Source organism: Dermacentor albipictus, chromosome 10 (assembly GCF_038994185.2).
Source record: "Dermacentor albipictus isolate Rhodes 1998 colony chromosome 10, USDA_Dalb.pri_finalv2, whole genome shotgun sequence".
Lineage (NCBI taxonomy): Eukaryota > Metazoa > Arthropoda > Arachnida > Ixodida > Ixodidae > Dermacentor > Dermacentor albipictus.
The window spans coordinates 981,316-1,006,462 of record NC_091830.1 but is presented as its reverse complement, the minus strand read 5'-3'; the positions used below and the strand labels follow the sequence as shown (position 1 = coordinate 1,006,462).

The 25,147-nt window shown below is 43.3% G+C and overlaps 1 protein-coding gene across 1 annotated transcript in view; it reads left to right on the top strand.

The window, feature by feature from the left end:
* The window catches only part of Sec10 (Exocyst complex component Sec10), a 196,718-nt gene that overhangs the window by 40,791 nt on the left and 130,780 nt on the right, over positions 1 to 25,147 (top strand). Inside the window, exons 5-8 of the mRNA XM_070527533.1 lie at positions 11,292 to 11,430; positions 18,895 to 18,939; positions 19,008 to 19,148; positions 19,365 to 19,441. Coding sequence (XP_070383634.1) covers positions 11,292 to 11,430; positions 18,895 to 18,939; positions 19,008 to 19,148; positions 19,365 to 19,441 — 402 coding nt within the window. The remainder of the gene's footprint in view (positions 1 to 11,291; positions 11,431 to 18,894; positions 18,940 to 19,007; positions 19,149 to 19,364; positions 19,442 to 25,147) is intronic.

Genomic DNA, 25,147 nt, shown 5'->3' with positions numbered 1-25,147 from the left:
GGTGCGTTTTGTTTCATCGAAGTCGCCATGTGTTTCTCCAATGAGCAAAAGGTACAAATGATCCTTGCCTTGGGACCTGCAAATGACAACAAGAGGAAGGCCGAAAATATATATATCAGTCATGGAAGTATGGCGGTAGACCATACACATCGACTGTCATCAGAAATTATGAAAACCTAAAACAAACCGGCAGCTTCCAAAAACCGCGATGGAGGACTCCATCTTTGAGTCCTAGTCTATGCATGGGCGTTCTAGCAATTATCGCCTCAAACCTTCATGCTACCGTGCGGGATGTGGCCGCCCAGGTTCAAATTTCCAAGTCGTCAGTTTGGAAGATTCTAAATGACAGCCTTTCACCTCTACCACCTTAATCAGCATCAGTGCTTGGAAGATAAGGACCTGTAGAATTGTCTAGAATTCTCGAATTGGGTCCTCACAAAAGCTGGTGAGTCACTGGACTTTTTGAGCAACATTATGTGCACAGATGAAGCCAATTTTCGCAGAAGCTACTAGGTAAATTAGCATAATGTACACTTTTGGAGTGACTCCAATCTACACTGGGTAAAGCACGATCGGCACCAATACCAGTGGTCACTCAATGTGTGGTGCGGAATTTACACTGGTGCTATAATCGGTCCCATCTTCTTCGATTAAACACTGACTTGAATGAAATCCTTGAAGCAGTGGTGATAGAGTTTCTCAGCAAAGTCCCACGGTCTCGTCTTCCACTTCTGTGGTATCGGCAAGATGGGGTGCCAGCACACAGCAGCAGCCGAGCAGGAAACTGGCTGGATGCGACTTTTTATGTGCAATAGATTGGAAAGCACGGTCCTGTAAATTGGACGGCTAGGTCACCTGACCTCTCCTCACTCGATTTCTTTCTTTAGAGTTATGTGAAGAATTGTGCTTACATGATCGAGACGGGACGTCAGATTAGTTCAAGGCAAGGATAATGGATGTTTGCTGTGGAATTCCAGTGTCGGTCATCAAGAAAGCCACTGAAGATGTGATAAAATGGACACAGTACTGCGTATAGCTGCACAAGGAAACCTCTTTGAACACGTCCTGTAAGCTGGTGTTCAACGGAGCGTACGAATTCATGGATAATAAGGGCACACTGAAATCTCATGTTCTTTTTCTTGTGTATTTTTTCTTTCTTTTTTCTTTTGTGCTGACATCATGATTGCCGATTCGGCTCATTTAGAAGCGATATATTTACTCTCTTAAACGCATCGATTTTGCCTTTTCTCTACACGTTGGTCGCTTCCCGGTCTGTTTATATCGCTTTTATTTTTTGGCACGAACCTGTTATTGCTGCACGTATACATTCTTATGAAAAATAAGACAGTCACTTTAATTTGGCTTTGGGCCAAAGCAAATTTCTGGCTCAAAATATAGCTTCAGGTGCACTCTTTCGATGCCATGCGAGCAATGCCCATACTTTATTTATTTATTTATTTTTTGTAAAATACCTTACAAGGCCCCTACATGGGGATTGAGTAAGGGGGCCATACAATCAAGTACATACAATAACAATAATAACAATCAAGTATATATACTAACTATTAAAAAAGAAACAGCAGCCAAGTGCACAGCCTAAGAGTCAGAGAAACATTAGCTACATAAAGCTGCATATGAGTACAATAAAAAGGAACTCTATGAGTTTGTTACAAACATATAACAGTGCAAGAAAAAGGTAGAAAAAATAACACAGAACAGTGAGCGTGGTATTAATTGTTAACAAGGGTTAAGCGAGTTCAGTGAGTGCTTGAATTTTTCGCGATCAGTTTCCGCAACTATGTTGTCGGGAAGGTTGTTCCAGAGCCAAATGGCACATGGGATTGCAGACCAGTTAAATGCCTCTGTTTTGCCATAGATGCACGTGAAGCTATGATGATTGTATAATCTGTGCGATGTGTGCGATGACGTTTCTAGGTGTAGGTAACGTTTGTTAGTGTGGTGGGCGTATTTATGAAATTATGGCAAAAGGGCTATGTCACGACGATTACTTAGCAGCTGAAGTGAAAGGTGAATCTTTATTTGAGTTACGCTAGAACGGTAGTCATAATTTCGGGAAATGAAATGTGCGGCTCTATATTGGATTGATTCCAACATGGTAATTAAGTAATTTTGGTGGGGAGACCAGACTGGAGCGGCGAACTCAAGTCGAGGGCGAACAAATGTTTGAAATGCCAGTTTGCGGATAAGTGGAGGTGAGTTCCGAAGGTTACGTCGCAGGTAACCCAGTGATCGAGAAGCACTGGCACAGATGGTAGTAATGTGAGAAGTCCAGGAGACGTTTGTTGAAAGATTTACGCCTAGATATTTAAATGATGAGGGCTGAGATAATGGGACATTTTTAATACAGTAAGAATAGTCCAAGTTAGTGCGCTTGTGGGTGAAGGACATCGCTTTACATTTTGATTAATTTAAAGTCATTAGCCAGGTGTCACACCAATTAATAATTTGGTTAAGATCATTTTGGAGGGTCAGGTGGTCATCGGAGGTGTTAATGGAACGATAGATAATGCAGTCGTCAGCGAAAATGTGCATGCATGATGATAAGTTATTGGGTATGTCATTAATGTACATCAGAAAGAGTAAGGGACCAAGAACGCTTCCTTGTGGTACACCGGATGAAACATCTGAAAGGTGCGAGGAGAAGCTGTTAGCGAAAGTAAACTGCTGTCTGTTAGAAAGAAAATTTCGAAGCCAGGATAGAGTTAGTGAATCAAGTTTGACAATGAGCTACGCAGTCAAAAGCTTTAGAAAAATCCAGAAAGATGCTGTCAGTTTGAAGGTTTGAGTCCATGTTAAAATGTAAATCTGTCATAAATTCAAGCAGTTGGGTTTCGCACAACAAACCTCTCCTGAAACCATGTTGATTATGAAAAAAGAAGTTGTTCGACTCTAGATGTTGGTAAACATGAGATGCAATAATATGTTCCATCATTTTACAGCATATGCACGTTAGCGATATCGGTTGGTAGTTCTCAACTAAGTTCTTGTCAGCGTCTTTGAAGATCGGTATGACTTTGGCTGTTTTCCAATCTTGCGGTATCTGACCTGTCATTAAAGATTGGTGAAAAATGTGAAATAAAAACTTGCTAGATACTGATACTGTATTGTTTAGTAATTTAGAATTAATATTGTCAATACCTGCCGAAGACGAAACTTTCCAGTTATTAATAAGCTTAACAATACCATCAATAGTAATGTCAATAGGTTGCATGTACCGGTAATCTAGGTCCGCAACAATGGGCAAATTCATAATACTTTCTTTCGTGAATACGGATGAGAAAAATTTATTAAAAACTTAAGCGCACTCACTGTTAGGAATTGGAATGTTGTTTTCTTTATTGCGTAACGAGATGTCATTAGTATTGCGTTCAGGAGATATAATTTGCCAGAACTTTTTGGGATTATATTTCAGTAGGGAAGGAAGGTCTTGGGAAAAATATTTATTTTTGGCTACATTGAGAGCGGAGCAGTAAGAACTTAAACAGTTAAGATACCTTTCCCAAGCTGATGGGGTGCCGGTTCATTTTGCAGTTCTGTATGAACGTTTCTTTTTGTTTCTGAGTAGATGAAGGGACTTAGCGAACCATGGTTTGTTTTTGTCTTCAGTTATTCTGATTAAAGGAATGTTCTGCTCAACCAATGCGCATAACTTATCTCTGAACATGACCCAGTTATCATGAACAGACCTAGTGTGGAACGAGGGTAGAAAATGATGTTCAAGAAATGATTCTAGCTCAATGATGATTACTTCGTAACTTCCCTTGTTGTAGTCACGAATTGTCTTACTTAAGACACCTGTAAATGGTAATGGGATACTGATGGATACGTTCAGTAATCTGTGGTCACTGAAACCATCCGAGCATGTTACTTGTTCTATAGTTTCTGGGGCGTTAGTTAGTATAAGATCTAAGATGTTAGAGCCATGGGTAGGTTCTTTAATGATCTGGAACAGATTATAATCTAATGTTAGGCTAATGAATTATAATGAAAAACTGCAGGATGATGACAAGTTTGGCCAATCAATGAGAGGAAGAATAAAGTCGCCAATGAGGTATGTGAACTCAGTTGGACAGAGCTGGGTGGCTTTAGCAATGCTGTTGCGCAGTTCATCAACGAAGCAATGACTATAATTTGGAGGGCGGTAACAAACGCCTATTAAAACTTTAGCGGAACGGCAGCGGCATGTGGCCCAGGCAATCTCCAGACCTGAAGATGTGTCAATAATGTATGATGCGATAGTCTATTTAATAGCGAGGAGGACGCCACCACCTCTTCTATCGGAGCGATCGCAGCGATAAATATTATAGGTTAGCTTAACAGGAAGAATTTCGGGATCGGCTAACTCGGAAGGAAAGCCAGGTTTCGGCAAGAGCAAGAATAGTGCAGTCGCAGTTTTCAAGATAAGATGAGACGAGTTCGCGTTTCAACATCAGGCTTCTAATATTAGTGAATGATATTGTTAACGATGTAGCAATGCAATGAGTTAGCGGCGCTTCACATGTGTCTTGGTCTAGCTATCTGCTGATTTCTATTACTGAACGCTTTCTGGCATCATATGCATAAGATTTATTATCAATGCGCAGTCGGTCAACTGAAAGTTTGAATGATTTATTTATTGTTTTTGCGTAATCGATCAATTGTTTTCTGGCTTGTCGTGTCGAAAATGAAAAGTCCTCCCGAACGTAAAAACCAGAACCTTTTAGTTTGTGCGCAGCAGCCAAGATGCGTCCTTTATCTTTAAAATATGTCAGCTTAGCAATGATAAGTCTGCACTTTTCATCAGTGAACTTGCCTATTCTATGCACTCTGTCAAACTGGGCGCCCCTTACAGCGATACCAAGTTTCTCTGAGCAGAAAGAAATTATCTTCCACTCCGACGCAGCCCAGTTTTCTCGAACATTATCTTCTATGCCAAAGAACAGCAAGTTTGAGCATCTCATTCTATTTTCGTTTTCATCACACCTCGAAGAAATCACACCTTGAAACATTCTATACCTATTCCATTGCTTTTCGCATTTCGTGTGTGGTCAGAGCGGCGCTTCGGCCGTATTATAAAGGGATTTTTGTTATCAGTGTGATAAATCAGCCTTGAGAGACGGATAATAAGTGTGACATAGAAATGAGAGGAAGGAATAGCTGGAAAGTCGCGAAACCTGCTTTTTGTGCTCCTTCTAAACCATTGTTAAGATGATGCGCTCTCTCTTCGGGTTTGCAAGAGGCAATGCAGTTGCTTTCAATCAGCCTAATTGAGGGTGCTGCTTTATGATGCGGGTGGGAGCGCAGCCAGGTTGCACTTCTCATTTTTCGCAAGGTTCCTTTGCGAGTCGAAAAAAAAAAAAAACTGTAGACAATTAGTGCATCGCTGGAAACACCACATTTAGATATAATTTTGGGGTGCTTATGCATACCTCCTTGACACTGAAAATTAGGACAGCAATTATTAAATTAAATCTCAATAACAAAAGAATTACTGGTGTTTATTCCACTGTACCGTAAACAATGTGCACTAGGTTTTCTTCGAGTAACGCAACTTCTTTTTTGAAATCTTGGTGCATGATAATTGGGGAACACTTATTTACTCTATAACCAAAATGAGGCCAAGCCGGATTCACTCGAAATCAGAATCAATAGCAGTCATGCGCAGCAGCGCTTATACTTGGACTCACAAGAGAGAGAGAGAGAGAGAGAGAGGCTTCAGTTTCGCCGGAAAGCTGAAGCAGTACTAGTGATAGCCAAGTATGCGACAATCACACAAAGCTTCTTCAAGTACAAGGTGTGTGTGTGTGTGTGCGTGTGTGTGTGTGCGCGTGCGTGCGTGCGTGCGCGTGCGTGCGTGTGCGTGCGTGCGTGTGCACGTGCACGCGGGAGTGGTTGCCCGAAAGCTGGTCCGGCCCGAGCACCTCCCGGAAAAATGAAAACTCTCCACCTGTGGGTGTGTTTGTTGCCATAATTGTAACTAGGCCACAAGAAAATGAAAACCGTTTTGTGCTATACAATGCATTATGAATGCTTTATATAAGTGTTATGCGATAGTGTAAATGTGGACCATCTAAAGATTTGAACTGTCGCTCATTTCATGTGACTGTTGGGAAGGAAAGTCGTGCTCAGTGAATAGGGTCGTGCAGCCTGTTCATCTTGTAGCTTATCAGCATTGTTTTACATTTTAGCACTCGCTTTCGCGCTCTATTGGTAAGTAAATCTGCATCGATTCATTGGGCGGATGCCATGCGTGTGACATTCTAAATCTATTTCGCACATGCACTTCATTCGGTTACAGGGATGATAGTGCAGCACATTGACAAATGACCTGCTTGCTTTCATGAAACTTCTGGTCACAAATATCCAATGGCAACCACAGTCTTCATTCAAATTTGCACTCAGGCTACAATATCTTCTTCACCCGCCGTGGTTGCTCAGTGGCTATGGTGTTGGGCTGCTGAGCACGAGGTCGCGGGATCGAATCCCGGCCACGGCGGCCGCATTTCGATGGGGGCGAAATGCGAAAACACCCGTGTGCTTAGATTTAGGTGCACGTTAAAGAACCCCAGGTGGTCAAAATTTCCGGAGTCCTCCACTACGGCGTGCCTCATAATCAGAAAGTGGTTTTGGCACGTAAAACCCCAAATATTATTATTACAATATCTTCTGCAGGGCCATACCGCACAAGATCAGACTTCTGCTGCCACTGAAGGCAAGCCATGGATGTAACATTTCATATTTAGTTAATCTTAGCAGCCAAATGGTGGTCCTAATTAAAAGTTCTGCGAAAATGCAAGCCTGCAAAATTGCATTCGCGGCAGTGATACTTACGACGTGCCTTGCGCAGATCGGGTCCAAAAATTTTAATAAGCCATCCTTCGGCACACAAGATATCTGTTGCTGTTCTACATTGGCGTTATGGTACCTGTGGTGTAACCGCAAATAGGCCAGAATAATCAAGCTAATTAAAAAAATTGGTTGACGCTGCAGACCGGCAAGCCAGTGAACGTTTTTATCCCTTTATTGTTTTCAAAAATATCTTGGAGCTTTTTCTCGGCAAGCGATGTGAAATACTGGCAAACGTGCGATGACCAGTATGTCACTTCACATTTATTCTGTGGTATTCTGCTCTCTTAACTGCAGGTCGCCAAGAATTAAAAATTACCAGAGGGCACTACTCAAATGGCGGCACTGTACCTTAATTTATCGGTGTTGTTCATGGTGGCCACTTTGAATATTTCTTGTTCATTGTGCACAAATATGTTTAATAAGCTAAATTTATAAACTTAGCTAGTTGATGAGATGCCAGTGAAAGAGTTTTGTATGACGGTGACAAATGACCGATTACAGCATTTTAATCAACCTAGGATTTGTGAAGACATTTTTTAACAAGAAAGAAAGGGCTTGAAATAAGTAAAATGTAAAAATAAACCACTGTGACCATGATAGCGCTTGTGCGCACCAAATATTACATCAATCTTTATGCAAACTGTGTCAAATAGGGGCACTAGGAACAAGCGGCCGCACTTTTTTCTCAACGTGTCCGCAGTTTTTGGTGCGCATGTTTGGTCCCTGCCAAATGCGAAGTAGCGTGATCTTGCAATGGTTCACATTCCGAACCGTAACAAGACCATGCTCCAGATTTGCACATTCGTAATATACGCATCGCACTGATGACAACATTTACGTCTGAGACCACTGATATTACTGGTCCATGGACGCATTGTTACGTGGACTTTTAAATCATTTTTGCAGCTTCTTTCTCATTTTTCTTTTTAAAGAAATAGACTACACATGACCTTGGTTGCTACACAAGCTGGTATCAGTCATTTCTTGACATATTCCACAACCTTTGCATTGGCACCTTATTGAATAATGAAGGTAATAAATGTTAGCTTATTAAAATTAAATATTAGTTGCTTGTTTACAATGAAAAAAAAACTTGACTAGCATTAACATAAGCCTGTCAACATAGACTAGGCACTGTACACGAAAAGCCCTCGATCCTTCTTTTCTTGGCCTCAGTTGCCATATCTGGTATATAATTTAATGCTGGTTTCTGAGAAATATCTGCGGTTTTGTACCATAAACATGTACCATAATCTAATAGTGTTCTGCAAAGTCAAATAAGCGACATCTGTCTAAGGCAAAAGTCTTAAGTGACTTGTTGCAATGGCTCATACCCGAAAGAAAGTGGCATCTAGTCCAGTGATGCAAAAAATATTAGGAACGGCTCATTAGCCAGCCTTTACAGCTGCACGTATTGTTCGTTTTGTTGTCTGCTAGCAGCCAGTGAGCTTTCGGTGCATTACCAGTCTAAAATTGTCCTGGCTGTTCTGGCAGCCCATAGGCAGCCAGAGACCACACAGACCTATAAAAAATGAATGACTGTGTTCCAGCATCCCACAAGTAGCCAGAAGTGGAAGATAGAAGAGGCCCACTGGTTATATATGGTAAACAGTAGAGGAATATGTTTATAAGAGCCTTATTTCTTTTTAAATCTATAGTCACGGTCATATTTATGCAGCCCTATGCTGGAAACAATCGTAAACAATGAGCATGATAGCAGTTGTATACCAGCATGTTGGAGAAGCCAACAAGTGCAGGTCTGGCTGTAAGAATTTGATCTGTTGCTTCTCAAGGTGATAGTCATGTGGTTTTTGCTTTCAGAATTGATGAATTATTTCTTAAGTAACATATACCTTTTTCTATTTTTTTCAGACTGTTTTTATGCTTTAGTAGCTTCAAGATCAGCCAGTAGTGTTTGTCCAGACAGTGATGGCAGCCTGTACATACAGAGCCTTTATGGCACCATGAGCTGTTGGTGTTTCGCATATCATTGGGAGGTGGGTCACTCGGAGGTTGGTCAGCGGGATCCAGAAGGGGAAGATTAAGATGAATTGTGTGGTAAGGGAGTCGAGGCCCAGCACCATGTCATGCAGGCATTTGGCAGGGGCAACCATAGAACAACTGTCTGGCGATCAGTGATGCAAATATGAGCACTGCACATTCTAACGATAGCAGCTGTTCTGCCAACAGCGACACAGAGAACTTGAGTCATCGTTGGCATCAGAATTTTCTTGAGCTTTCAACGAAAATCGGCACTCATGATGGAAAGGTGTGTCCCAGTGTTGATGAGTGCAGTGACTTGCACACCATCAATCTGTACATCCAGGAGGTTCTGTTAGGTAGGGATCGTCTATAGAGGATTTTCGATTGGTTGAAGATGCAGCGCCACCTCTTGGAGTTGTGTTGCTTAGTTTTCAGTCTGGGAGCATTGCAGAAAGGTTGGGGAGGATGGTCAGTGAGGCTGAGGGGAGCCAGGTTGGTGGCGTTGGGGTGAAGGCGAGCAGGAGTAGCGGGGCTCAGCCACCTGTTCTTGAAGGGCAACTTGGTCAGATCTGGGCATATACAAGTGATAGTGTCCAGGTGCATTAAAGTATTCGGGAAAATTTGACTGTCGTGTAGAAGTCCAGCAGCTCCAGCAGTGGCAGGAGATATGGATGACCCGGTGACAATGAAAACAAATAGGCTTGTCGTCGGGAATTTGCCATGCGGGTGGATTCTGAAACAGTGGAGGAAAGTTTGATGTGGGTGAAGGTAGAGTTGTGAAATGTGGCTGGACATCGGAGCGAGGAGCTGGGGAAGCAGAGTAGATACCTATATTGGCAATCTCCTGTATGACGTAGCTTGGACATGGGGTATAGGAAACACAGCTTGGCCGAAGGAATTAGGTTCCAGGGTAGTTGGGGCAGCCGCCTCAAGTTCATGCTGAATGGGACCCGTAGCATTATCACAGCTGCTGGCTGAGTGAAAGAGATCATCACACGATGATGTCGCTGCGGTATTCAGCAGATGCTGGAACTGATGTGTGATGCATTGGCTTTTGCTTTGTTCCAGGCAGTGGCATTTTTTAATGATGCTGTCAACAAGTCGTAACATTTGTAAACACAAGTAAGTTAAAGGCATCTTGCAATACCTTTAAGGACGTGTGCAACTTATCCGCCTCAGCCATATTTTCGTTGGCTTTGCAGCAGGGAGCTAAGATGTCTTCTATATAGGTTACATATGGCTCCGTTGACATCTACGCACAAGCAATCCCTTCTTGGCAGTAGGCTGTCAACCCAAGGGGTTCCCAAATAAGTCGCGAATCTTCTGCTTGAAGCTGTCCCAGCTTGTGACCTCGTGTTCATGGGTTTGAAACCATACTCGAAGCATTCGGCCAATGTAGAAGGTAACGTTTCCGAGCATGATAGTATGGTTCCACTTGTTGTTAGTGCCGATGCATTTGTAGAGGTTCAGCCAGCCATCGACATCAGCACTGTCCAGGCCTGAGAAGACACCAGGATCTTTGGGGATGGAAAGCATGATGAAAGTCGTGGTAGGTAGGGCAGCCGGCGTGGTCGAGGTTGATTGACCGGAGGCTGTGGTGGAAACCTTGAGTGGCCGTCTGCTGCGGAGCTCCAAGGCAAGGACAGGGACCGCAAACCTCCACCTAAAATGTTACATGTAAAGGTGCACAGGAATTACTACATACAGATATATTTATTGGCGCATATGCATGTAGCCCTGCCAAGAACAAACAGTCACTCTGCCAGGTTATATTGTCATTGCCCTCATTGTTGCTTCAATTGTGATAGGTCTGCTCTTGGTAAATGACATAGCTCTGCTGTAGCAATATATTGCCACAAGGAATACTGGGAGACTCCCTAGCTCACATGCTTACAAAAGCATTTAGGTGTGATGCCACGCAATGAGGGTGTCACCAGATGCTCATATTCTGCCGTTCCACTCATTCATGGGATGGCAGTGCCACTTGTAAACATGAATTTTTTTCTTTTTGCGATATTAATAATCACCAAAAGTATGCAAAGGCACGTAAATTATAATGAAAGCTTTATTAAGCAAATAGCATGGTGAACATAATTGCACCTAACTTATTTACAGTTTGTGATCGCATGGGTGGATCCAACTAGTTTCAAAGTAGAGTTCTTGCAGCGCACGGTATTATTACGTACTTTCTTTTCTAATTTAAATCATTTTGCCACTTTCAAGTACTGATGTTCTGTTTGATTCCGTCACTATGAAGTGTATTCTTTTATTTGCAATACAATCTCGCAACAGATTTTGGTGAGTTGTCGGTCCCTTTAATGATTTTAGACGTGTTTGAAAGCAGTGATGTGGTGGCTGCTTCTGAGATTGCTTGCCACTTTGTGTGCACTACTAGCATGTAGGTGAGTTGCTGTTTCTTGTTATCCTCTATGGCCGGTAACGTTCAGACTTTGTTCCAGGTTTGAGAAGGCACGTTTGAGGATTGCTCAGAAGTACAACGAGATTGAGAAGGCCTTAATTGCTGAATTTGTCCGAGCACATCATGAAGGTGACAAGGAGACCATGAGGCAAGTTGCGGCTGTTCTGTCGCACTTCAGGGTGGGTGCCTTTGGTTTTTATGTCTTTTGTTTAGTTTCTTTGGACCAGTGGTTCTGAACCACGACCATTTGCATCGCGGCAATGTAATGCACATAATAGTTACGGTCTACCAATACAACACCTGGGGCTGAGGGAACACATTCTCAAGGTATAGTGAAACCTCATTCAGAAAAAAAAAAATGAAAATAATTTGCACACATGATAAGGTCCCATCAGTGATTATACTGATGGGACCTTAAACTCTCGGACTGATATAAACTCTTGCAGCAATTGTGAGGCGCGACTTGATTGGACGATAATTCCTGAAAAAGCAAGAATGAACATGCGCGGCTTGCTTTAGAGGCCTATCGCATAAAAAGGCAAGGGAATGATTGCATTAGTGACACATCTTTGTCCCTGCACCCATCAGAAATTGATTTCCTACGTTTGCGTATATGATAAGTTGGCAGATGTCAGTAATGTATTCTCTGCGCCTGTGCGGTTGTGTGGCCTAGGTATATATATGCATCGACGACGAAAAGAAAAAAGGAAGTTGTTAGTCAGCGCCAGTGTGTGTCGTGTCTTTCTTTTTGTGGCTCGTCTTAGGTGTTTGCGCTGTTATGTTTAGGCAGATGGAAGTGTCACCATTTCCGTGTAGCAAGTAAGGTAATCTATGCATACTATAATCCAGCAGTAGCCAGCTGGCATCTTTGGGAGAAGGCCGAGCAAGTCGATGCTGGCTTTTTCAAAGGGTAACGTCGCTGGCCTAACTGGTTGCAAACAGCCTGCTTTAGCGATCGTCTTTTGCTTGTGGCGCTGGCAAACAATACACCTGGCGACATACTGTTTCGTGGTGTTCCAGAGCTTGGGCCAGAAAAATCTCTGTCGAAGTCAGTGTAGTGTGCGTGCAAAGCCATGGTGCCCGGATGTGATATCATCCTGCATGGAACGAAGGACAGCAGGGTGCAGGTTTTCGGGCACAACTAGAAGCAATGGAGGACCATCAGCCGCGTAATTTTTTTTGTACAGCAAACCATTACGAATCAAATCTGCGCGTGTAGCTGACATCTTGTGAAATAAAAATGGCGGCTCCACCATGTCTATCAGGTGGACGATGACAGTACTCTGCTTGGTAAAATGGAAAACTGCTGATGTTGTCGGCATCAGAAAGCCAAGTCTCCAATATACAGATAAATGTGAAGATGTGCTGAAGTGAGGCAATGAAGTTATTAAATGCATCTATGTTCTTATGAAGGCTACGAGCATTGAAGTCAATGAGTGATCGTTTATTTGCGGTAACACGACATTTTACGTCACCGGGGGAGAGCAAGGCCATGAAAAAAGAAAGGGGAAAAAGTAAAAAAAAATAATATTTACAATGAATCATTTGAAGATTCCAAGGTCGGACTAAGTGATAGTGCGATAGACCCTGCTGTCATTTGTTTTGCGGGCTTTTGTCTGGCAGTTTTCCGTCCGTATTTCCACTTGTTTTCCTTTTTTGAGTGCCAGCATCTTCGAGAACACCTTCTTGTTGTCAGTTGGTCAAGTGGTCATTCACATAGATTGGCATGCTAGTGCCACCAGTGAAACCAGTGTGGTCAGTGCGAAGCCTAGCGCTTCTCGCCTTCCTGATGAACTCATTTTCCTTATTGCGTGAGCAGAAGCGAGCAATGATGCTCTTCTCATTTGACCTAGAGGCAACAAGATGAGCAGTGTAAATATCAGCGGGTGAGATAAGGGTACTTGATAGCATCGCCAATTCAATTCAGAATGACTCTGCAGTCTTCACCCTGCGATATAGGGATTCCCTTAATTTCCACATTATTCATTCTCGAATACTGCTCTAAATCAGCCACCCTTCTTTAGAGTGCTTCGTTAAGTCATAAGAGGGCCCTGTTTGAGGTTACCAGTTCTTTCTGTTTTAGTTTCATTGTGTTGAGTTCTTTGTTCATGAACTGAACACTTTTGCAAAGCTAAGCGTGCTCACGAAGTCCTCATTTTTGTTGCAGCTTGATGTTAATTTGTGACACTAAATCATAGATCAGCGTATCCAACTTTTCATTGAGCAATGCCTCAAGAGATATAATTTTTTTTTCACCAGTTCATAGCGAAGTATTTACACTACAAACAGTGGAACAAGAAGTTTGGGCAGCAGTTGCGGCAGAATGAACTTTTAGATTGTATACAGAAGTAATCAACCAACCTGTTGGCAAGAAGAATTGTCTTAGAAGGAGGACATGCCGCCGCAACTGCAGCTGCCAGATTGAGTCAGTGCCGTTGTGTGCATCCTTATATGGTCCTCGTTGAAGTTATGTGCAGTCTGCACAGACGCAGCAGGCAGTACAGGCCACAGACACTTGAAAGTACTTGCAATTTGAGGCTGTGCTCCCTTATTCAGAACGAGTTACCTTGAAATGCTGCCATGACCAGACAGCGCAGGGAGTATATATATATATATATATATATATATATATATATATATATATATATATATATATATATATATATATATATATATATATATATATATATATATATATATATATATATATCTGTGTGTGTGTGGCTTTTTTGAACATTTTTCGTTGAACATAATGATGACGAAGCGTGCAAGATGGCTATCTCCATATGGCAAGGAAATTGAATTATTGAAGATAGCTTGATACCACCAAAGTTTTATCTTGTTTTACAGTGAAGCTAGTAAGATGACTTAGAGCACTCAAATTGTTATATGGGCGTTTTCATGGTGTCCTGGGGGAACTAGATCATGCACCGATATTATACCTTGGGAAATTCGTGGACTTGTTAGGGGCATGTGCAGACAAATTCTGAAGTGTGTATGTAGGGGCTGAATGAAAATGACTAAATTCTTGTTTTCTGCCTGTTCAAAGGCATTACCTTTAGGAAATGCTTACAAGGTTTTCACTGTAAGGCTAACTACTATAGCTCTCTGAGATGCAAGTGCTGTCACGCAAGAGCCTTGGTGTGATGGAAGGTTTAGGTGCTGCTGTGGAGCATTTGGGAAAGAAAGCCCTTTTCTTCTCCAACTGCCCTCTGTCTCTGTGGTGGCTGAAGGAGAAAAAGAAAGCAGTAACATTCCACTCTGGCGCTCATGCTGTAGGGGACAGTGTGTGTGTGTGTGTGTGTGTACACACACACACTCGCACACGCACACGCGCGCGCACACACACACACACACACACACACACACCAGCTTTGTATGGGCAGATGTACTACTGATATGCTGGTTAACGGTCCCATTGTCTACAGAATTACAATGAAACAACAGAAGGCACATGCGCTGTGTGTGTCAGATGTGCCTTCTGTTGTCTGTGTCAAGCTTGCGCTATAACAAAAAAAAAAAACACCATTGACAGTTTTGCATAGCCTTTTGTCTTGTTTGGTTGTTGTCATTCTTGTAATGTGTTGTGTCAAGGGGCTGATCCCAGCAAAAACAGCAGTGCAGCAGGCTTAGCCTAAGCTATGTCCAAACCAATAATGAAGGGCGAGAAGAATGAAAAATCAAGTGCGTTATAAGAGAATGCAATTACAGTACATGCAGCCATAGTAAAAGCGAGGCAAGCCATGTAAGAGCATGTGCAAGCAAACTCAATTATTCAACATCTATTAGAAAAACAAAGTGAATGAAAGCCTCCCTAAAGATCCAAGCATACAGCAAGTATTTGCCAAAATTATGTTACAGTAAAGCTTGCTCATATGTTCAGGAAAAAGAACCTAGAAAAATGTGCGATCCGTAGTCACTGAAAATTTTGAAAAGTACTGTAGTTGACATCTATGTAATGCGAAGCGTTTTCTGCCTTTTCCATGGTGCAATGACGCATCTGCTCTGTCCTAGTGAATTAGTTGTGAAACCTTTAGGAAGGGTCATGTGCATTGGCCCGATCTCGGAAGCAAGTCCAGGACAAAAAAAAAAAACACAAAAAGAAGGATGCGCACTGCTATAAAACACCCGTGCCATGTACCATATTGCAACTCCAGTGGTAGCTCTACGTTGGTTCGGTGCCGAAAACATGCATAGCATACAACTGCAACTCTATGTTTAAAACTGAAAGCAGCCAGGGCTTCGTTTGGACTGCATTATGAACCACAAAGTAGCCACCTTTCATTGATGACTAGCAAACTTATAGAAAAACCCCTACATGGGGCGATACTTCAAAAACATCATGTAGCTGACAAAGTCTTCTTGCAGCATCATCGGCCCTCTCTTGCTTGTCATAATGAGTACACACCCCCAAAGCAGAAGTGCTGTCAAACGCAGCCATCTCGGTGGCTGGCCTGCGGCTTAACGAAAAGTGCTTGTTTAATGTACAAGAATTGACATTCTTGGTACATGTCATCAGCCACCTTGTTACCACATCTGCGGTGGTGTGGAGATGGGTTTGCACAAGGCTCACCCTATGAGCGATGGTCAGAAAAGGGCCTGACGCTCCTTCACTCCGCAACGCACTAAGGCGCTACGGCACGGTTCGTCGACTTTCTGACACGGCGCAGAGAAGGCTCCAGAGTCAGATCGCCAACAAACATGGATTTAATCACCCAAGATACGCCACAGTGTGACTGTCTCGGCACTTACTGCCAAAGGCTCACCGCAAGGCTGATCAAGTATGTGTGCCCGCTGCGCTAGAGCTAACCCGGAAGCTGTCAACCAAGTACGAGAATGAGAAGTCGCGGGAGCAAAGGTCCCATATAACCAACTCTTTGTGGGCCTGTGAGCATCTGCCGCTGCGATTAAGTGCTGAACGGAAAAGAGCTCGGGTTGAGAAGGTGCCCGGGGGTTGCCACTTGGGAGGCCAATCAGGGCACATCCCGGTGGCACTTGCTCGCGCAGTGACTCGAGCCGGGGAGGGAAAAGCATGGCTTGCGCTGGAAATTAGCTTCGGCATGCTAGCCGTGTCCACCATGTTACCGTTACGGCGGCAGTTCCCAAAGATCAAGCAAAGCATAACGTGCTATTTGGGGTACAAGGCACGGGAAGACACCTCAATCCCACATTCCTCCCTCCTTGGGAGGGAGGAATGTGGGATCTTGTTCACGAAATCTTGTGGCAGCCTTGGTCACGAAAGTTCCACACACCAGGAAGGGCCCCAACCAGGAGAAGGGGTTGCCAGCCCAGGAAGGATGGGGTGGGGCAGCACCATGGGTCAGCCAGCAATGCTTCTAAGGTTCGCCGAACAGGAGCTGCCAAGGTCGCGCGAGGCGTGGCTGCAGTTTTGGCACTGTGGCCACAACGGAAGTCACTGGGCTCCCCGGATTGTGTGCTGACAGGAACGGCAGACCAGGATGGCTGGCAGCCAGGCTAGCAGCAGCAGCCGGAGTAACCACCCTTGGCCAGGCGCTAGTGCTTGACTGGGCGCACCAGCTGCATGGTGCATAGAGCACGTCCATGTAAAAGCACAGCCGGCACCACTGCCGTTGTTGCATGTGGTGTTCTGTGGTAAACAGCAAGGTATTCCAATCCACTGTCCCTGTAGGTCACTGTTTCAAGACTGGAAGTTGAACATAGTCTATCAAGACGCTGTTGAAATGTTTGACCTGTACGTTACTTTGAGGACGATAGATCAATGAGCAGGAGTGTTTAATTCCAAGCTATTGGAGAAAATTTTTGAAAAGGGTGGACTTCAGTTGTGGTTCATGGTCTGTCATCTGGGTGCTGCTGTCATGAACCTGATGACTGCATTAGATGTCACACTTGAAACGAAGCATACCTCATGCCACTTCGAATAAAAGTAGACTAAAGTTAATGCAAATTTGCAGCTCTCGTTAGCGCTGTGAACGGACAGACAATCTCTAGCGCTAATTTCTGCCAAGCACGCTCCGGTAGGGGGATTAGTTCCAGGGGCACTACCACAGGTTTCGCTGATTGCCGCTTGACAGACACTACAAAAGTAGATCACATGCTCTACCTATTTGTCGAGTTCTGGCCACCAACACTGGTTGCAAAGTCTGTTTTGTGTGAACATTCCCTTGGTGGCCTTCATGTGCTGCTTCCGCAAGCGTTGATGTGAGTACAGTCGGGATGATTAGGCGCTCATCCTGTAATGGTAGGCTGTCCATGACTGCCAGCTCATCCTGCACATAGAAAAGGGGGCGCAGCATAGGTCAAAGGCTGCATTTTGCCAGCCACTTAATTATGACAAAAGTCATCACTTGCTGTAACTTTAAGTCAGACTGAACAGCTTGAAGTTGTGCCTTCATGATGCAGATGGAAATGAGAAACACGACTTCTTCCTCTTGTTCTTGTACCCTTGACAGAGGCAATCATGATAGTGCATATGCCACCTTGTTACCACTTCTGCGGTGCTGCAGCACATCAAAATTGTAGTCTAAAAGGGGCACCGATGATCTTACAATTCATGTAGACTGACGACCGGCAGCTCAGGATGAGAGGAGTGTAACCAGAGCTTGATGGTCGGGTGGAAGTTTGAACTTCCTTCCCCAAAGAAATATATGCCAATGTTCACATGCCTATGTCGCATGGAGCACTTGTGCTTCATTTGCGACAGAGTTTGAAGTGTGATGGCAACGGTACAGAGTTCGTTTCCGCACATTTGTTGAAGCATGGCTCCCAGCCCGTAGTCTGAAGCATCTGTAGTTGCTACTGCAGGTAGCAAGGGGTTGGATGTATGCACGGCCTTGCACATTGTGAGTAGTTGCTCCACCTCATGGAAGCTTTGAGCAGTCTTGTTGTCCCAGGGAAGAAAAAGCTCCTTTATGAAGTAACTGGTGAAGAGGCTCTGGGATGTCAACAAAGTGGGGTATCAACTTGGCATAGTAGCTGACAAGTCCGGGGAACAAATGACGTTTGTGGGTGCTGGAGCATGAACTATAGGCTTGACCTTCGATTTCAAGGGTGCCAGGCCTCTGTGGCTTATGACATGTACCAGGAATGTCAGTTCTTGTACATTAAACAAGCACTTTTCGTTAAGCCGCAGGCCAGCCACCGAGATGGCTGCGTCTGACAGCACTTCTGCTTCGGGATTGTGTACTCATTATGACAAGTGTCACACGACTTTGCCGAGCATTCACCTGAATATCGTACATACTTCACCTCCTTCGCTTTGCTTAATTCCTGAATAATTTTTATGGTTGTTTCTTAGTGCTCTGCTATTGTAACTGCCTTGTCAAGACTCGGCATTGTGCCTTCGAAAAGCAGGTGCTCACAAAGCCAGTCTGATGTGATGCCAGTAATTAGTTGGTTACAGACAACAATGTGTGAGGATTCTTCCCATTCGCATTTCTGCGCCAGCTCTCATAAACAAGCAATGTACAGTTCAGTGGGCTCACCAGGTTTGGTGCAGACGCGTTTTGAACCGGTGGCGCTCGACTATCACACCCGTAGTGGGCAGAAAGAGCCATTAGAAAGAAATATTAGTCTACAAGTGACGCTCTTGTGGGGAAAATTTGAATGAAGTGTATCACTTCGATGCATATCACATGTTTACAGGAAGTGCCTTTCTCTTTTAGGGCTATACGAACTGCATTGACACATTCATTGACGAGAGCCAAATGGTAAGGAGAGTAGCCAAATGTTTTGGTGGCATGTTCTTAACCTTGCTGCATCTTCATTAACCCCACAGGGTGCATTCATGAAGAAGGATATGTTCTCTGATATAGTACCACTTTGCGAGCGCAGTGAGCAAGTGATTGAAGAGGTCTTTACAAACCCGGAACAAGTGATGTGCAAGTTTGTCTCGAACATCTACAATGGGAAGCTGCAGGTTGGGTGAAGAGTCTTGAATGTTTTGGGCCATATCTCTTCCTCCCATTGCATTTCACGGTGTAAACACTTAGGCTCTTATAAAGAAGCCATGCAAAGTACGCATGCTTTAGTGTGTTGCATTGCTGAATAAATGTGTGTGAGCATGTGTGTGCATGGCTGTCCAAAAACGTTTAAGAGATAGTGAAGTGAAGCTATTCCAATTTTCTTTTTCTAGGAGTACATTCAGTCAAACCTGAGTGACCGCACTGACCCGGAGAAATACCTTAGGAGTCTGTACGAGCTTTACTCAAAGTATGTAATATTCACTTTTTGTCATGCTACTCCGACTCATTGGACACTCCCTCTGGACATGCTGTGCTGTGCACAGAGCAACTGTTGGTGCTTTTCTTACCTATGTGTACTTGTTGGTCTAGTTTACAAGGGTCATTCTAGTTTTGCTGTCTACCTTGAGCGTACTATTCAGCACAACTTCGAACTCTTGTTTCAGGGCATACTGTCCTTATTGTTAGCATCAAAATTTTACTTGCAGTATGATATGTACAGTAGGCTCCCGACACTTTCAAAAGGACTCTGAGAATCTGTTCATCATATGAAAAGCTTGTCTTAACAAAAGTAATCCACAAAACTTGAAATGTATTATTCATGGGGCACCCAAATATCCACAACACAAAATTATAAATGAAGCGGCCTCAATACCATACTGCAGATGTGAAAAGAGACACTTATTGAATTTACATGGTACTTTTGCACTCTTGAGTAATTGTTGCTTGCCAGCGCTGTCACGAGTGCCAACTGTCCAAGGAGACTGCACACTGTCACAAAAAATTGCATATCACTTAGCTTTCTAAAAAAAAATTCTTCAGTGTCCTTATATCGTTAAAAAAAAGAAATCTATTCGGGGCATCGTCAGCTGCATCATGTGAGAACACCGCTGGGTGGTGTCCTTACCATAATTATCAGCCCCCAGAGGCACCTCACGAACCTCCTTAGTTCTTGGTGTCAGCTCTGCAGGTTTCCCCTTCGTCGACTCTGATGTAGGTGTTAAGTCCACAGAGACACCATTTGCTTCTCAGTGGGCTAGCAGAGTCTCCTTATAGGTCTGCCCATCGGGGCTAATGGGAAAGGAATGAAATGTTCAAGCAACCATTCTTCATATGCAAAAAGTCGGCTTGGCAAAGTTTTTCTTTAATCTTTCGGTTTCACCTTTTTTTTCTTAGGTACTACAAAATGAGCACTTCAGCTATTCAGAAGGGGGAAAAATGGCATGGATAATGGCAAATGCACTCTTAATATAGGCCTCATCTTCCTCTCTTTGTTTTGCATCTCCTACCTAGTGTTGTTCTGATGCGCATGCTCCTGCAATAGCGCCACTATGTCAGAGTAAAAAAAAAAACACACACCCTGCTTTAAATGTACAACAGATAGCAGAAACATGCAGGAGTCATCGTTGTGCTACAGCGCAAATATTTGAAGGGAGAAAATGCATCTCGGAGGCCATATAGTAAGGATAAAGCACAAGAAGTTACATTAGATAGCATGCTATGTTATTCAGGGAACCAGACATTCCCGGCTAAATCGCTATCATTTGCTTTCACCATTGAGTCCAAAGTTTGCAAATAAACTGCTTATTTGCTGCTAGCTCCATTTGTGCTTTTAATAAATGCCACTTCATAATGTGCAGTGTAGATGATAGAAACTTGGCAACCTTGTGTATATGCTAGGATGTGAAGATCATAGTATAATTATGGTGAATATGGCTTACATTATTTAAAAAGTATTAAAAAAGTACTCGATTGGTGCACACATACAGTCTGCACCAAGTTTGTTTGTTTTTTTATTTATTTTATTGAACATACCTTACAGGCCCCTTTACAGGGCATTGAGTAAGGGGGGTAATAAAGAAAGTACAAAGTAACTTGTCGGTGTACAACGTACGGCTCAAATTTGCAGGTTAACATAAAGGAGAGGAATCGATGATAATGTGGTATGGCGGCAAGTACAAGGTCGGGCGGGAAAAAGGATAACACGAAGGGAGAAAAAAAAAATAATAAAAAATATTGGCTGGCATTATACATATGGAAAAACTGGATACAAGAACTATAAAGTATACCGATAACAATGACAACAGTAACAAGAAAAGAAACTACAACCAAAGACAGACTGACAAATATGCGGAATCTAGGCGCATGAGCAGTTGGCAGGGGTTTAAAATACGCACAATGGTAGGGCATGATAAAAACGCAGGAACTAATGGCGTGCACAGTAAAAACATTTATCAATATAAGGAATGCAGTCGGGCACAAAGTGGGATACAGAAGAAAAAAAAACACGTGCAGTGGTACAAAAAAATGACGGATGTCTTTGGTCTTAAAGCTGTCAAAATAACAAATAAATAAATACATGGGTAGTATACAGAACATGGCACCGGAAGTAAAATAAAACTGGAAATACTAGTGGCAAGTTTTTATTGCGAAAAGAAAGAGTGCAGGAGTTCACGGAAATTATCGTGGTCTGGTTCGGATGCAATGTTGTCTGAAAGATCATTCCACAAACGTATGGCACGTGGAAGAGCAGATGCGTTGAAGGTGTGAGTTGACCCATATAATCGCGTGAAACTTAAGTGATTATGCAACCGACGTGATGTGATGGAAGGAGCATCAAGGTGAAATGGGAATGGTCTGTTGCTGCATGCGTATTTGTGAAAAAGGCATAAAAGGGCAATGTCGCGACGAGCACTAAGGGGTTCAAGTGAAAGATTGAGCTTAATTTGCGTTATGCTGTTATGGTTGTCATAATTGCGTGAAATGAAACGGGCAGCCCTATTCTGAACTGCTTCAAGCATGTTAATTAAATAATTTTGGCAGGGGGACCAGATAGATGCGGCGTATTCAAGCTGTGGGCGAACGAAAGTCTGATAAGCTAGATGACGAACGTGAGTGGGACAGTTATGTAAATTTCGACGTAAATATCCTAAAGATTTTGAAGCTTTTGCGCTTATGGTGGTAATATGGTGAGACCAGGAGAGGTTGGGTGTGAAATGAATACCAAGGTACTTATAAGATGATGCCTGCGACAGTTGGTAGTTGTTAATGGTGTAGTAGTAGTAGGAAATGTTTTTCTTGCGTGTGAAGGAGATTATTTTGCATTTTTCTGTATTCAGCGACATAAGCCATTTTTTACACCAGTTGTTAATGCGGTAAAGGTCATTTTGCAGCGTTAAGTGGTCATCGGCACAGGTTATTGGACGATATATGATGCAATCGTCAGCGAAGATTCGCATGCAGGAAGAAATGTTTTCTGGCAAGTCGTTTATGTAGATTAACCCTTTGAGGGTCGATTTTTTTCGCCACATGCGACCACTCAGGGTCGATTTTTTTTATTGCACATTTAAATTCTTCAGAGGGAGCTATTTCGAAAAAAAATTACTGTAATTTTTCTAGGGTGACCGTAAAGTGAAAAAAAAATGTTTGGCGTTGGCATATATGGACTGTTTATTCATGAAAAACAATAAAAAATAGCAAATAAAGTTATAAGATTTTTAAAAAATTGGTGCATTGTTATACACAATGTGCACACGAGAAAAATACACAAGAAGAATGCGCACACGAAAATTTTTTGCAAGTCTCAAATGTTCCTTTTGCACTAATACTTCTTCAGCGTGTGGTAGTTCTTGAAGCATGGCTCCACGCAGAGCGGTTTGTTGCACTCAGCGCGCATGTACCTTGTGTCCTCGCGATATTTTTGCTGCCGAGTGGTGTTGGCGCAGACATGGCACCTCCTCTGGGTACTGCTTCCCTGAGCAGACGTGGGAGGCAACTTCGGAATAAAGGGCCAAAAAAGGAAACGCATGCACGGCGGCATCCTTCGTATGCGGACCCCTGTGAGCAACAACCGAGCGGGTAACAGGCGGTCACCCTTTGAGTGACAAGAACTAGATAGCCATCAGTTTTGCAAGCAAAAGAAGCCGCGTGCGGAACAAAACCGAAACTAACCGCCGCGCGCCCGCGAGCGCGCCAATGCGCGAGCGGTAGCAGACGCGCCGGAGCAAGAAAAAACTATACAACGAAAACTGAAAGAGAGAGACGCGAGAAAAAAATTTCATGTATTCCCACATAGTAGCACCACATGCCAGGCAAGAAAAAGTTAGGAAATTAGCGCGCGTTTTAAACGTACAGACGGCACCGTAAATATACGGCATCGACCATTTTCGGACCTGTTCGCGGCGCCGTATATTTACGGCGTCGACCCTCAATGGGTTAAAAACAATAGGGGGCCGAGAACGCACCCCTGTGGTACGCCCGAAGTTACGTGAGAAAGGGAGGATTGGAAATGGTTAATAACCGTGAACTGCTGGCGGAGTGAAAGGAAGTTACGGAGCCAAAATAAGGTTAGCGAGTCTAATCGAAGGGCAGATAATTTAAAAATCAGACAGCAATGGGCGACCCGGTCAAATGCTTTCGAGAAATCAAGAAAAATACAGTCAGTCTAGTCAGTCAGTCTTGCGAGGTAGCTTGTCGATGTGAAGTTGTCGGCTGCATACTGCACATTAGAAACCAGCTGCAGGTGTTTTACTTATTTATTTAGCGTAAGTGTTAGTGTAAGCAGCCTTATGCAACATTTTGTCTTGTGTGTTTTTTGCTAAAGGGCTAAAGATATTCTACAGTAGGCACCGCCCTATTTCTCAAGGGAGTTTCTATGGTCATCAAGGATGCAGGGAAATCTTGTCACTTAGAAAGTAATTTTTTGAAGGGAAGCTTTCTTTGCCTCTTCAACTTTTCCACTGCTGCTGCTGCTGCTGCTGGGGCTGTGGCTGTTTTGCATGCCACTTCGGGGCATGTTTCAAAGTGTGCATATACATGGAAGGAGCATGGCAGATAGCAAAGGCGATGTGAGAAACTTGTTAGAACAATGCCCTCTGGAGCTGCTTGGGCATCGCCACATTAGCTTCTTAACATCTGTAATTATCCATGACCCCTTGCAAAAGCATTGCAGAAACTGCAACACTTACCTTTCTACTAATGTGCAAGTCTAGAGAGAAGCTAGATAGAATCGTAGAGAGGAGGTAGGGAGAGAAGGCATAGAATAGGTATAACTGACGCAGTCGGGAAGAGAGTGAACAGCCTTGCCACTCTTTGTTTGCAATTCCAATTGGGGGGGGGGGGGGTAGGTGGGGGGGGGGAGCTGACCTGAAAAGGCTGGGAAATGCTGATACTATAGACACAACAGCAGTTGTGGGTAAACTGAAGGCACAGTACATTATATTTTTGCTATTTCTGAAAATAAACATCATTTGAATTTGTCAAGTTGACAATTGACATAAGGTAGGCAGACGCAAAGCCACGTTAAACCACCATAAGCTCTAGGCGACACTCCACACGTCAAATCAACATGTTGCACGTCAAATCAACGCTTCTGTGCCCGTCATGGTAGCTTTGTAGCTATGGTATTGCTTGATGTCATGGGTTTGATCCCAACCCTGGCTGCCACATTTCGACGAGAGCGAAATACAACAATGCTAGTGCACTTAGAAAGGACACCAAGGTGTCAAAATTAATTCGGAATCTGCCACTACGGTGTGCCTTATAATTGGTTCGTGGTTTTGGCACAGACAGCCCCATAATTCAGTTAAAGTTTAACACTTCTGCCATGATGCGATGTGCCATGTGAGGCAATGGTAATGCTCAACCCTCTCAGAGATTATGAACAATGGCATATAACAAGCAAACTTGTTTCCCTGTGTGTTCCGTGTACTACTCAAACAGCAGTTGTGCACATAAAGGAGCGTTTAACATCAACTCACCACTCTCATATTGGACTAAATGTAGAAAAAATTGAACATTCGCTGTCAACATCACTGCTAATTATCGTTCATCAAAGCAAACAGCGTAGAAAGCTTCGCTTATATCAATTCCCACAGTGCACGGGATGGGTATATTTTATAAACTAGTTTATCAAAGCTCTATAACCTAAATATTTATCTTTCTGGATGTCATGTGA